This window comes from Protopterus annectens, chromosome 4.part0 (genome assembly GCF_019279795.1).
Source record: "Protopterus annectens isolate FY-2018-M chromosome 4.part0, PAN1.0, whole genome shotgun sequence".
Classification (NCBI taxonomy): domain Eukaryota; kingdom Metazoa; phylum Chordata; order Ceratodontiformes; family Protopteridae; genus Protopterus; species Protopterus annectens.
In genome coordinates, this window is record NC_056733.1 from 68377511 (window position 1) to 68392456 (window position 14946).

The 14946-nt window shown below is 41.4% G+C and overlaps 1 protein-coding gene across 2 annotated transcripts in view; it reads left to right on the top strand.

The window, feature by feature from the left end:
* Positions 1-14946, top strand: part of RAB11FIP4 (RAB11 family interacting protein 4) — a 600425-nt gene that overhangs the window by 326163 nt on the left and 259316 nt on the right. Inside the window, exon 3 of one of the 2 annotated variants that reach the window (XM_044068093.1) lies at positions 6062-6253. The exons of the other annotated variant lie outside the window; for it this stretch is intronic. Coding sequence (XP_043924028.1) covers positions 6062-6253 — 192 coding nt within the window. The remainder of the gene's footprint in view (positions 1-6061; positions 6254-14946) is intronic. 2 annotated transcript variants of the gene reach the window in all.

Genomic DNA, 14946 nt, shown 5'->3' on the forward strand with positions numbered 1-14946 from the left:
TAGATTCCTCGATCGGCGCCATGGACGTCAGAGTAAACAGAGCCAAAGTCACTGGAGCAGGCGTCGGCTCCGAAGGCTCAACGATCAACAAGTCCGACTCCTCCGGTTCCAAAGGACCAGTATGGCTCGGGGAAGGAAGAGTAGTAGATGGTAAAAGGGTCTTCGATTCCGAAGCCATATGGGTCGGAGCTGACAAGAATTTAGCAAAGGCTGGTGCCTGTAAAGGCTTCTGCACCACATGATCCACATCCAATCGGAAAGACTAATCGAAGACCGAGATGAGTGTATAGAAGTAGGAACAGATTGCAGGAGTGGAGACTTAAGCGCTTCAGATACCGGTTCCAAAACTGGGGACCGGTTCTGAAAGGACAAGATGGTCGGCTCCAAGGTCTGTGGAACCGACGTCAAAGACTTTTTTGATTTCTTTACCTCAGAAGCAGACGTCTTGGAAGACTTTGAGGATTTGCTGGACCCGTCCTGGTCACTCAAAGCTTCTTGAAAGGAAGTTTTAACTAAACCTGTCGATTAACTATCTCTTTCTCTCCTGGAGGACCCTAGAAGAGAAAGAATGACAGATGGAGCAGCTTTCCTGGAGATGCAATGCTCCCAAACAATATGCACAATTCACATGACTGTCAGTGACAGACATTTTCTGGCCACATTTAGGACATTTCTTAAACCCTGATTTAGGGTGTTTGTCTTTATCATGGTCAGCCATACTGTAACACACAATGACAATAGGGTGCTGTAAAAACCAAACAGGAAATATCAAACAAGCCCTGTTAAAACTATGGGCTAAAGTACACACACACACACACACACACACACACACACACACACACACACACACACACACACACACACACACACACACACAAAACTGTTTATCGAAACTCTAAAGAGTAATATATCAAAATTGTGACAGAAAAGTCACAACATAAAGGTACACAACTACAGTATAAACTACTATTACACACACTTTTATCTAAGCTCCAAGACTAATTATTTGAATGCTGTGACAGTAAAGTCACTGTTCAAACTCTAAAGACTAAATATAACAAGCTCTAAGCACACAACTACAATCTAAGTACTAATAAAGATTTAACAAGGCCTAAAATAAAATGAGGCCAAGAGAGCTAAATACTAGTTTAAGAAAAAGGCACACCAAGGGAAGGGAAACAAAGCTATAACAGCTTATCTAAGTACCTAAGGATAGATATCAGATTTTTTTATCAATAATATAATATATTTTGAAGAAAATAAGTTTTTTACTGGCCCGAGCTAGCGAGAACATTCTATCTATTGCAGCAGCAAACTAGATCTGAGGTAACTCTCGGTGCATCATGGGATAAGGACTTGGCCTCAAGCTATCTGAAGACCTTGAGCTTTGTAGTAGGCTGACTCGGAGCCGAGAATCGGCTCCGAACCCATCTGTAAGAATGAATGGCGAGATAGAACAACTTCACATCACTACATTCATTCTTCCTACAGTATGATATAGAATCTTAAAATGATATTCACTTGATCTTTGAATGTTTGTGTAAATTACATTATTGGTGTTGGTATTGTTTTAATGGTCTTTGTTTGACCTGTATAGTATGATCAGGCCTTATTTAAATCCTCACTGGTGTTTAGTGCAACTACCCAGCATTGCTCTCAGCCTCTTAGCACAAAAAATCTCGACAAGGCCTCAAAAATAGGGACACATTTTAAATATTGCTCTTATAAACTTAAAATGTCGCTAGAATAAAAGGTCTTATGTTACCATACATTTTCTGAAGGATATGAAGTCTGAAACTCTCAAGTGCCAGTGATTATTTAGTGAACTCAGTCTTCACTGATTTGCCACAGAAATCCAAAAAATCACAAATTTTATGAGGAACAAAGGCAAAAATCAGTAGAGTTGAGAGATATGCTACCCCAGTTATCAAAGGTAGATGAGGAAGTGTTTTCATTTCATATTGCCTGTTAAATTAGGAGCAGACTCCCATCTAATTGTAAGACCATTTATTCATCTTCCGGTATGCAACACTGAAATGGGTAATGTTTTGCTAAATAATCTACCAAATCAACTAAAAATAATTAACAGAACTACTGAATTTCTGGTTCCTGGTCAGTGACCTTCTACACCTTATTAAGTGATGTTGCAAAACTCATCTTTTTTCACTTCCATTTTACAACAGTTGACTCGGTCATATTTAAAAGCAAGTAAAACTAATTATTTTTTGCATCACTTTTTTTTAATTGTTGCTTCTGTTGTCTGATTTTTCTTGGGTTAACATCTGTGTTTTTATCTGGACTGGTGTTTTATTTACATCATTTTAGAATTCGATAAGGAGATACCTAAACATGTAACCTGTGTTCCTAATGAAACATGGGTCTGTTTCTCAGTTTAATGCTGTAGTAACTTCTGGGTAATACTTTAACTTACTGTACTTTTTTGTGTGGTTATGTGAAGATGAACTAGTATAGCCTTAAGTTTTAATGTGTTTTGCCTAAAATTTGTCACTGTTTTTCTTTTTAGAAGTATATATATATGGGACTACTTCACTCCACCAAAATCCCATTTCACTGAAACCAAATCACCTAAAGTTCATTTCACTTAAAAGTCATTTCACTGAATTGTAAGCTATAGGCTTGATGTTGCAGTGTGTATAGTACTATGAGGCAAGTAAAGAGTATATGCTCTCATCCTCACTGTAGTGCGATCTCGAGTTAGTATATATAGTTACGGGGGTGCGGGGGGCATAGCCCCCCACTTAGTTTTGTTTTATGTTGTCTAGTTTCTGTTAACAGGATAAATAAGTAGTTTTTAAGTTGTTCATAGGCTCATAGGTGTTTACTAGGCTAATGGCCCTGGGGCCTTTACAAGCCTAGCCATAGGATTACCCTGGCATCGTGCCACCTGACCTTAGTTCCCAGTGCCACTGTCGAGTAGAGCCACTGGAGTTATCCCCGGAGTGAATTTTCTATTTTCCATTAACTCATCAAGATTTCTCTTGAAGAGGGTCAGCAAGGTGCTCTGCTTGACATGTATGGGAAGTCTATTCCATAGCATGGGCAGTCTCTGGGTTATGAACCTGTCCCTCCAGTACATTCTGTCGATTGTGGTAATGAGGTTGAGGTGTCTGGAGCATGTGGTGTAAAGGGATTGGGATTTCTTTAGATGTAGCATTTCTAACAGAGCTGGGTCAGCCATGGCTTTGTAAGTCAAGCAGAGATCGCCTCTAAGTAGGCAATATGAGACAGAGAATAGTTGGAGTTTTCTGAGTCTGTCCATATAGGACAAGTGTTTAAGGCCTAGGATCCCCTTTGTGAGGTACTTTTGCGGCATCTCCAGTTGTTGCAGGTGTCTAGTGAGGTACATGCCGAATGGGGCACTGTACTCGATGATTGGCCTAATGAGGGAAGTGTAGAGGGAGACAATGACCTCTTTCTTCCTGGATGCAAAACCCTTAGTAATAAGATGTGCCACATAGAAGGACTTTCTGACCACAGTGGCAATGTGGTGATCAAAAGAGAGGTTGCTGTCAACCTGTGTTCCCAGATCTCTTACAACACCTTCTGTGTTCAGTGAACTACCATCAACGTGGTGATTCATGGGAACCAGGTTTTTCCCAAAGGGGATGATGACACATTTTTTTGGCATTGAGCTTAAACCTATGGTTCTGTCACCAGTCGCTGGTCTCAGTGAGGCCATTCTGTAGGATGTCAACATCACTCGGGGAGTTAATAATCGCTCCCAACTTGCAATCATCTGCGAACTTTGTCAGCCAGAGTCCCTTTGTGTTGGCCTGGACTTCAGAGAAGTAGATACCAAACAGGAGAGGACCCAGGACCAAACCCTGTGGGACTCCAATAATGACTAGTTGACAGTCTGACTTGGAGTCAGCTACTTTCACACTGTGGGCTCTATCTGTGAGCCAGTTTGCAACCCACCTAGTGATATATAGGGGTTGATGCCTAGCTTAATGAGTTTTTCTATGATTCCTGAGTGAGGATTGGTATCAAAAGCCTTGGCCAGATCAAGGTAGGCTGTATGAACCACCTTGCCTTCATCCACAGCTCTGGAGACTGACTAAAAGAAGTCGACCAAGTTGAGCAGGCATGATCTACCCTTCACAAAACCAAACTGTGTGGGATCCAGAGTTTGGAGATTCCCTATATTCCTGTTTGTTAGGTCCATGATGATGTGCGCCATAGCTTTGCATATCAGACTCATCAGGCTAATGGGGCGATAGTTCCCAGGGTCTGTAGTTGCTCCTCCTTTGTGGAGAGGGATGGCAGTGCTCCATTCTCTAGGGACAAAGCCTGAGGTGAGGCTGTGACTGAACAAGGCAGACAGGTGAGGTGCCAGTTCACTCCGTAGTTCATGTAGAACACAGCCAGGGATACTGTCATGTCCCATTGAAGCTGTATTCTTGGCCTTGGACATTGCTGTTTTAACCTGTGCAGCAGTAATACTGGGTGTCTGGCAATCTACTGGTGTTGTGATTGGTACATTGGGGGGGAATAGAGGGATAACGTTGGCATTATATCTGTCGACCAGTATATTAGCAATATCTGTTGGCTCAGTATAGGAGGTACCATTGTGCAGTAGCTCAGAGCAAATCTGGGTATTGCCATGGAGATTCTTTACATAACTATAAAAGGCCTTGTGGTTGTCTTTACTAGATGCTGCAATTCTGTTTTCATACCTAGCACTTAACTTTAGAGGATTTGATGGGGGATCTCAACTTTTTGTTGAGGCTGATAAGGGAGTTTTTCCAGTCTTGGGACTTCACCCTATTCCGTATCAGTTTTCTTCTTCCGTTGTAGAGTTTGTTTATGGCAGGGGACCACCAGATTAGCTTCCTGTTTTTGGAGGAGAGCGTCTTGGTTCTATTGGGTATGGCGAGATCCATGCCTTTGTGTATGTGTTTGTACAGTGCATTGGTGTATGATTTGGCAGTCATGCAACTATTTTCCATTTGCATGGATGCCTTGAAGTTAGAGACCTCTGTTTTTAGGAGCCCAGAGTTAGCTTTGGAGAAGTTTTTCATGGTGGTTTCCTTTGCGAGTAGTGGGGGTGGGAGGGATGTGGATTTCCAAGGTGATTAGTTTGTGGTCGGATCTAACTAGGGAGGAGCTGACTACTGGTGTAGAGCAACAGTCACCCGTGTTAGTAATGACCAGGTCAAGGATGTTGCTACCTCTAGTGGGGGTAAGAACGAGCTGATTCAGGGCACTGGAATTAATGAACTCCAGGAAATGTTGGGCAAGTGTATTGGTACATCAGTAGTTTTCACCATTAATGGAGGGGTAGTTAAAGTCACCTAGCATGAGAGTGTTAGGTTAGACTCTAATATTCTCCAGGTGCTTAGGAATGTGGAGTGTGAGTCTTGGGACATGGTTGAGGACCTATAGCAGGCTACAACCTGAATAGGCTTTAGTTTTGTGAGTTTGTTTGACTTTGGTTTGCTATTTAGTCTTGTGAAATGTAGCTTTGTAAGCTTTCAGTGAAATGAGTTTCAGTGAAATGATGTTTTCAGTGACATGAACTTTAGGTGATTCGCTCTCAGTGAAATGGGTTTCAGTAAAATGGGATTTTGGTGAAGTGAAGCAGAATAGACTTTAGTTTTGTGAGTTTGTTTGTCTTTGGTTTGCTATTTAGTCTTGTAAAATGTAGCTTTGTAAGCTTTCAGTGAAATTATGCTTTCAGTGAAATGAACTTCAGGTGATTCGGTCTCAGTGAAATGGGATTTTGGTGAAGTGAAGCAGACCCATACATATATATATATATATATATATATATATATATATATATATATATATATATATATATATGTTTTATGCATGGTGTGAGAAATGTTGGTGTTAGTGTAACAAAACAAACAAAGCAACAGAATTGTTCATGCTACATATAGTAAGCATCCTTGGTGTGGAAGGGATTATGTAATAATTTTCAGAGTATGTAATGCTAAAACAATGATGCACTCCTGACTTTATGTATCATTTGGAACATTTGTGCTTGTTTATTGCTGATTAATATGATCATGTGTGTATCTGTGTACCATTATAGACTGAAGAAGCACAATCCATCTGCAGCATCAGACCTCTCAACTCACTCCACAGCCTCTCTCATCAGCAGTGAAGAACAGTTTGAAGACTATGGAGAAGGAGATGACGCAGATTTTACCCCCAGCAGCCCTTGCCCCGACGATGAAACAAGGACCAATGGCTTTTCAGATCTGGGATCATCAGTTTCTTCCAGGTTCCTGGAGTTTTTAGCATCTAATATTGCTTGCTTTATCATGACAAGTAGTTTGAGAAGCTCTTCAGATTATACATGATTCTTAAAGGCATTATGTGTTGAGCACAGAAAGTGTCATGCTTCATTTCTCCTGAAGGAGGAGCAGCAACAGACAAAGGAATGCTACCACTTCATCTAAAATAAAATCTCTTCATAGTCATTGCTACAGCATTCCAAGAAAGGGTCCTCGCTACAGACCACAGCTGACTGAACATGTGGTATCATTACCTTTAACCCCACTGAGAGCACCAGTACAGCATATTAAAAAAGGCCAGCTGACTGTTGATTAAAGAACAGGCAGATATACTTAAACTTCTGAAACTAGAGTCCTACCCATAACTTGCCAGCAAACTGAACCCTGTGTCTCCATGGACCTTTGATCTCAGTAGAAAGAAGCTGTTGTGCTGTGGATCATCAAAACAAGTCCTAGTGACCTGTCATTTTCTGTTCTAACCCCTAAATTATGGAATGTCTAGCTCCAAACCCTTAAATCTCTAAATTACTTCAAACAGTGCTGTGTATAGATAATGCAGCACGTCACAGACCAATCCAAATGTGAGTGCTTTAATGACGCTGCCACGACATGAGCATTCCATTACTGCCCATGTATCTTGTAACCCTTTTCTACTTAACTCTGTATCTCAAGGCTCACACTCCTCCCCCATTATGCACTACTTCAGCTACATTCCATTAATAATCTTACACCTTTCATTTAACCATCTATCTCATCTTCCCACTTCTCAAATGAGATGCTCATTGTCTCCAACTGGTACTAATTCTGATTAAAATTATGTTACATTTTACTTTGGTTCATTACGAAGGAAATGTCTAAGTATATAGTTATCCATTTCTAATGCTTATAAAGATGTATGTAGATGGTGTTGTATGCATGTAAATGCTTGTGATGTGCATCCAGGCAATGTTTGAAATGGTTCCATTATGGCTCAATTCAATACCCAGTCAACAAACATGAAAATAAAATAACTGTGCTCTTTCTGTTACAATCTGTATAGTTGAGTTTGAGCTAAGATGTTACCATGTGAAAGTCTGATAAGACATTTTAAGCTGCTGGACCTTGCTTGTGTAGGTATCTAAAAGAATCAGTTAATGAAACTATATGTTCACATCACACTTTCATTTATTTGAAATTTGCTCTGAAGTATATTTTTGGAGGGAAAAGGTATAAAAATAGGAGCAAAAGCGATTCCAATAAAGAATGGATGTGCTGCCTTCATCATTGCCCTAAAAAGAAGTAGAATATTTTTTCACAAAAACCGCATTAAGAAATCTCTGCATTGTTTCAAGTCACTGAATCTCTTTGGTAGATCTATGGGTTTTATTTGTCACAGGTTCATAGGAGGGTTACTAGGCTAACAGCCCAGGAGCCTTTATAAGCCTAGTCATATTTATCCCAAGTTTCCCTAAGTTCTTATGGTATAGTAATCAATATCAGCTGCTTCTGGCAATGAGGGACATGGATGCTACCCCAGTCAAAGCACATTGTGCCTAACAAAGGTCTCTGTACAAAACTGTATAAGTAAAATTAATAGAGGAAACTGAAACAGAATAGTTTCAAGGACAGCCTGTGAAAGATACAAAAATTGTAAGTTGATGACCCCAAATTCTAATGTGTGATCACGTGTTATTCCCAACTTTTGCATTTAAAGACTGAGACAGTGGTGTTTTGAGAATGTCTTTTTTCCCAGAGATACAGCAACTTCAGAGTTAGTAAATACAAAAAGCAGGTTATATAATCCCCATATCGGTGCAGGGTACTTTGCCTCCCCTTGCAAAGATACTTTGTTCATTGTTTTATATCGGCTGAATGTGCTACTGCACAGTTTTATGATCACTATTTTGAGTGCCAATTACAAAAGAGCCAAACAGTAGTCGTTAAGTGTCTTCCATCAGTGTTAATTGAAAAATCACTTACACTGAGACCTGGGATGAGTGCTTAGTTAAGACAACATATCTGTACAGTACTTGTTCCATGCAAAGAATTTACTGAATTAGAATATGCCGTCAGGATTCTCAGAAATTAAATAAGCACTTACATTCTACAAATGCATGACTGGGGCATAGGTGTACCATCAGCTATCAGAGTGAGCATAGTGGATGCCCCTGGCATCATCTTCAGGAGTACCCACAAAGCTTCTCTAAGGCAGAGCACAAACAGACACTGCAGTGAAAGGCCAACTGAAGACGTAGATGCTCTGCATCCCTGACTCACTAGTCAACATGAATGAATCTGTCTGAAGTCAAAGTAGACTGCTGTATAAGGTTAGAGAAAGCAGTATCTCCCACAAAGTGGAAGTCGTTGAACATGCAGAAATGACAAAAATATTAATCCGTGGTATTTATATAATGTGCAGCACACTGAACCAGAGGAAACTGCCAGGAGTGTGGAATCACTTGTTCTGTTAAGTGTCAGATGTTTATATTGAACCACTGGTTAGTGGACAGGCCATCACTGCCCATGATGTACATGCGCTTATTGTGCTGGATATCTGCCAAAAAAAAAAAAAACAACAGTGTATAGGAAAATTTAAAGATGTGAGACAACTAAGCACGTGGAAAAAAACTACACAGGCACCTGCTGTCATTCTTTTCAAAACTGATGCAGTGCCTAGAGGATTTTGGGGAATTGAACATTAACAAGTTTTGCAAAGAATCTTCTTGTCAAGAGTTATTAAAATAGCTTCTGAAGTGTTTGTTAAAAAAGGCAAAAGCTAGTTTCTATAGCTATGAATGCACTTTCTTTGACCTGCCTATAATACCAAATGTTTGAGGACTCTCTGGAAACTATAAGAATGCATGGATTGTCAGATGTTTTGCTTTATTGGTATAATTGGGTCAAAGACACAATGCTTAGCACTAGCAGAAAACTATCACAGATGGATCCTGGTGTCTTCTACTATTACAATAAAAACAACAAGGTGCGTGGCCACTATTCTGTATTGATGATTTTATTTGTGGGGGCATAAAAGACTTTGCAGAAAATGTGATTTCTTCTCCTTTAAAGTTTTGACAAGAGAAAGAGAACAGATGCATGGTAACTTTTATTTCAATTAAATTTGTAAATAAGCAAAGGAAAACTATATGAAATTCATCCAGCTCCTCTATATTCCACTAAGGTCACCCATTAGGAGGCTTCTCAGCAAAACAAAAGTTATTTAAATGAAGGCAAAGATGGATCTATTCTTTGAGATGCTGACCGAAGCAGACCTGCTGAAATGACATTTGCATTTTGACATTTCACATGAATCATGCCATTGTGCTGAACATTCATTAAGTATATAAACTGGTTCAGAAACTGAAATCAGAAGTGGCTATGAAGTTTCATCACCCATGAGAAGATGTTTTTTTTAAACTATTTATGTTTAGTGATGTATTACTCAAGCATCTGCCTAATGGAGGGACTTGTGGTGGACATGCTGATGAAAATGCTTTTCTGTCTGCTGGCAGTTGAAAGGAATCCAGAGACTTGTGAAGTATACTTGTAAGAGAATGCTTTCCTTAGTTGAAGGAATTAATAATATAATGTTTCTTTTGAATGTCTTTGTAGAGCTCTAGTTGAGTGCTGCATATGGACACATTCTCCCCATCACACATGGCATCCCTATATTATTGCTGTCGGATGCTAGTAAACCCACCAGACTAGTGATGTAGAAGAGAGTATGCCAAGAAATGAATATTGTAAAACATTTTCCAAGCTGAGAAGATTCTCTGTCCTGCGGTTACTAACAAAGAATCAGTGAGTAGACTGCTTAACCACCAAAGAACAAGAAGATCCTACTGTTTTTCTGCTGAAAGCTCTAAAAATGGGAGAATGGTAAAGCAATTTAAAAAAAAAAGCTTTTTTCCTCATTACTTTTGTGTACCTGGTTATTTAGAACATGTTACTACCTTTTCTTTGAGAACTGATGTACTGTGAAATAGAGGGGACTGAAACTAATGTGCTCTAGAGAATGTTTCCTGGAGGCTGTTTTCTTTTTTGGTTGGCATCAGTTTTGCAGTGTAGAGTTTACTGAGAAGGTCTTAAACTTTCTGTTATTCACCATTTTATCATTGTCTGTTTATTTGCTGTGTGTGTGTGTGTGTGTGTGTGTGTGTGTGTGTGTGTGTGTGTGTGTGTGTGTGTGTGTGTGTGTGTGTGTGTGTGTGTGTGTGCATGTGCGAAGGTATACATGTGTGTAAGCTTGCATGCGTGTGTGTGTGTGTGTGTGTGTGTGTGTGTGTGTGTGTGTGTGTGTGTGTCTATGTGTCTATGTCTCTGACTTTATGTGTGGGTCTTTTTGGATAACTCTATGTCTGTGTTTGTGATTAACCCTGTGAGAGTGTCCAGTCTCTTTCACCAAGTGTTTCTTCCATTGTATAACATGCCTGGAGGGACAGCAATCTCACCTTTCTCCTTAGTCAGTTTTGATTAATTTGGAGTCCAGTGCTGTCCTTTCAAATAAAATTTCAGGCTTTACTTTCTTTAATTTACAGAAAGCATTCTTGAATGGCTCTGGATATAGAGAACAAACTTCTAGCGAATAAATAAAGATTACTTTTGCCTTTTCTACTTCCCAGCAGTTCAGACACTATTTATTCAGCCATCGCACACTCCAAATATGGGATAGGAAAAGAATAAGGTGGCAGAAAGTGGCAGGGATGGAAAATGGAGAGAGATTCAAAACTGATGTGAAAAGGCAATGCGTCACTAAAACAGTGGTAAATAGATAAAATGCAGAGTTAATGAATGTAGGTAAGTCGTAGCTGCTATATTACTGATGGCTGAGCCAGGGATTACACATGAGTATGACATAATTGCAGTTAATATTTATGTGGCTAAACTGAACCCTGACTAGCTGCAACTTGCACCTAGTACCTTCATTTATCCTGTATAAAAATCTTTCTTAAACTTACTTTTCTACATTCATCCCCCATTTGAACACACTCTATTTGTAATTAATTGCTTATTGTTGAAACTGTAAAAATATGCTAATGCTATTATTATTTTTCTCTGAGCTAAATCTGTATCTCTGTTTGTTTAATGTTTCTTTTAATGTGTATTAATGTTTTGACTTGGAGCTTTTCTCCCCGGGCCTCTGCTGAAAATGGACATATATCCAGTTAGACCAGCCCGGTCAACAAATGTAAAATAAAATAAATAAAAATAAAATAAATTAGGACCTTGTCCAAAATTTCAGTGACTGGATGAGGATCTGAGGTTGACTATGGAGGTTACTCTATCATATGGTGCAGTAGTCACAGTACTGATTATGTTAGGCTGCAGTCTCCAAATTTCAGTAAAAACAGAATTTTAAATAGTTTCCTTACAGATATTTGGCTGTATTTTCTGCTGCTTCATCTTTTTAAGAAATATGCATTCATCTCTATGTGCTTGATCTGTGTAGGGCATGGCAAGATAGATATGAAAGGACTATGTTCAAGGGGAAATTGCATAAGTGTCGAGTGCATATTCAGGGAGAGTTGACATATGTAGTCCTCATTGCATGTGCTAAATTATATGTTTGTATGTGTGTTATTTGCCAGAGTTTCATACCCTATTGTTTCACTTTTTAATAAAATTATAGTTTTATTCAGAATATTACTTTCATCTTTATTTTTTGTCCTGAATTAGAGTCATTATTCACATCTGTTTTGCTTTTTAAATGCATGATATGATTTGTACAAGTTCCCCTTACCTTTGGAGATGAAAGGTACTCTTTCAGACCTGCTCCTCCTCCCCACGTTGTACCTGCAGTGTGATTGAATTAGAAGTTATGTACTCACCATAACGTTCCATCTGAGTAGGTGACTTCATTTGGATGCAACCTGTGGGTTTCGGATCCGACCTCGGATCCGAGCCGGCATTTCAAAAGCTTAGGATCCGAGCTCCTAGCTCCTCCCTCTACCCATAATCCCCTGCCAAGCCCTAACTGACCTCAGATTGAGTTTGCCTATATAATACTAGAATAAAAAGTATCTACATAGATGAATAAACTCTTATTGTATAAAGGTCAGGGGGATGGAGGGGGGGATGGTTGCATCCAAATGAAGTCACCTACTCAGATGGAACGTTATGGTGAGTACATAACTTCTAAATCTGAAGTAGGCAGACTTCATTTGTCTGCAACCTGTGGGACAGAGTCCCCAGCTACCTAAATCTTGGGCGGCCGTCATTGAAGGATGTTCCGGAGCACCGCTGAGCCAAAGGATGCTCTTCCCCTGCAAACAACATCCACCTTATAATGAGAAATGAAGGTATGAGACGAGGCCCAAGTGGCTGCCGTGCAGATATCATCCAATGGCACTCGGGACTTAAACGTGGCTGAAGTGGAAACTGCCCTAGTGGAGTGAGCAGTAACCCTCTGAGGAGCAGGCCTACCTGAGGTGTCATAAGCCTGCAGAATACAATTAGCAATCCATCTTGACAGTGTGACTTTGGAAAATGCTTTGCCCATAGCAAATTTAGCAAAGGAGATGAACAGTTGATCTGATTGTCTATGACCAGCCGTTCTGTGAATGTTAAAGCGCAATTGTCTATGAACATCTAAAGAATGCAGCTTATATTCTCCTTTGTTTTTATAGTTGGGGAAAAACACAGGTAAGTTGATTGATTGATTAATATTAGATTCCGAAGAAACTTTTGGAAGAAAAGATGGATTGGTCCTGAGGCACACCCTATCGGGAAAAAAGGAGAGGTAAGGCGGTTTGACGCATAAAGCCTGAAGTTCCGACACTCTTCTGGCTGATGTGATGGCTACCAAGAAAGCAGTCTTCCATGAAAGGTACTTTAGATCTGCAGAAGCTGCAGGCTCAAAGGGGGAAGCAGTAAGGGCCTGTAGAACTAAGGATAGGTCCCAAGGTGGTACAGCTTCTTTGACCGGTGGCCTCAACAGAAAAACTCCTTTAAGAAAGGTCTTGCAAAGTTTTGCAGTCATGAGGGGAGCTGACTCATGACCCATATGATAATGGGAAATCGCTGCCATTTGTACCTTTACCGTGGAAGAACTAGCCCCTTGATGAAAGAGGTCTGTTAAGAAGTCCAGTACCGTAGACATAGGTGCCGAAAAAGGATCAACATTTTTCTGGACCGCCCAAATAGAAAACCTTTTCCATTTGCTCCGATAAACCTTCCTAGTGGAAGGTTTATGAGCCGCCACTAAAATGGCCTTGACAGGTGACGAGATACCGGGAGTCCTAATCAAGGATGGAACTGGAGCAGCCAGGCTGCCAATTTCAGGGTGTGTAGATTCGGAACCGGGAGTCCTAGAGGATGGGAGATGAGATCCGGGATTGGATCCAGAATCCAGGGCAGATTCACTTTGTGAGATCATACATAAGGGAACCAGGGCTGACGAGGCCAGAACGGGGCAATGAGAATCATTCTGCTCCCCAAACTGTTGGCTTTCTGCAAGAGCCTCTGCATCAGAGGTAGTGGAGGATAGGCATAAAGGAGACCGGGAGGCCAAGCATGCACCAGAGCGTCTCTCGGGGATTCCCCAGGTGGGGGAAGTAGAGTGAAGAAACTGTCGCATTTGGCGTTTGAGTGAGAAGCAAAAAGATCGCAACAGGGTTGCTCCCAGACGGCAAAACTCTTCTTCGCTACCAGCGGATTGAGAGACCATTCGTGCGGGGAAAGAATGGTGCGACTGAGCTTGTCCGCAAGGATGTTGGATTTTCCCAGAATGTGCGTTGCTACAAGAAAGCGTTTGGTGGAAATTGCCCATGCCCAGACTCTCATGGCCTCTCGACAAAGGGGATAGGACCTGGTTCCCCCCCTGCTTGTTGATGTACCAGACTACCGACATGTTGTCTGTCTGGATCGCAATAGTCCCCGTAGGAAGAAGGCTGTGAAGTGCTTGCAATGCTAGGAGCACCGCCCTCATCTCCAGGACATTTATATGCAACGAGGTCTCTGAACTGTTCCACGTGCCTTGGACAATCTTGCCCGCAGAATGCCCCCCCCCACCCGAGGCGAGAAGCGTCCGTAGTCACCGTGGCTCGGGGGAATGTTGCACAAAAGGGTCTCCCTGCTAGAGGCTCCGGAGACTGGAGCCACCAAAACAGGGAGTCCTTGCATGCCTTGCTGACCGCTATTGGGCTGTTGAGAGAGGAGTATAGCGGGGACCACTGGACCTGTAGGGTCCATTGAAGAACCCGCATGTGTAAGCGAGCATGAAGAAGAAGTGGAATAGCTGCTGCCATTGAACCCAGAGCCCTCAGGACCAAAGCCGCCGTGGGAAACGGTTGCAGGACTGCTGTGATATGACACCTGAGGCTGGACAGCCTGTCTGGGGTGAGGAAGGCCCGCATTGATCTTGTGTCCAACCTTCCTCCTATGAAATCTATAAGTTGTGTGGGGTGCAGTAAAGATTTTTCTCAGTTTATGGTGATGCCCAGCCTTGGGGCCATAAGAAGGAAATAGTCCCTGGCTGAGCACAGTAGATGCCTTGATGATGCCGTCAGGAGCCAGTCGTCCAGGTACGGAAAGACCTGTAATCCCTGGAGTCTCAGGTGGGCCGCTACTACTGCTAGTACCTTGGTGAACACCCTGGGGCAGAGGTGAGACCGAAGGGGAGGACCCTGAACTGGTAGTGGCTGGCTCCCAGCCAGAAGCGAAGGAACCTCCTGGACCATCTGTCCATCCGAATGTGGTAGTA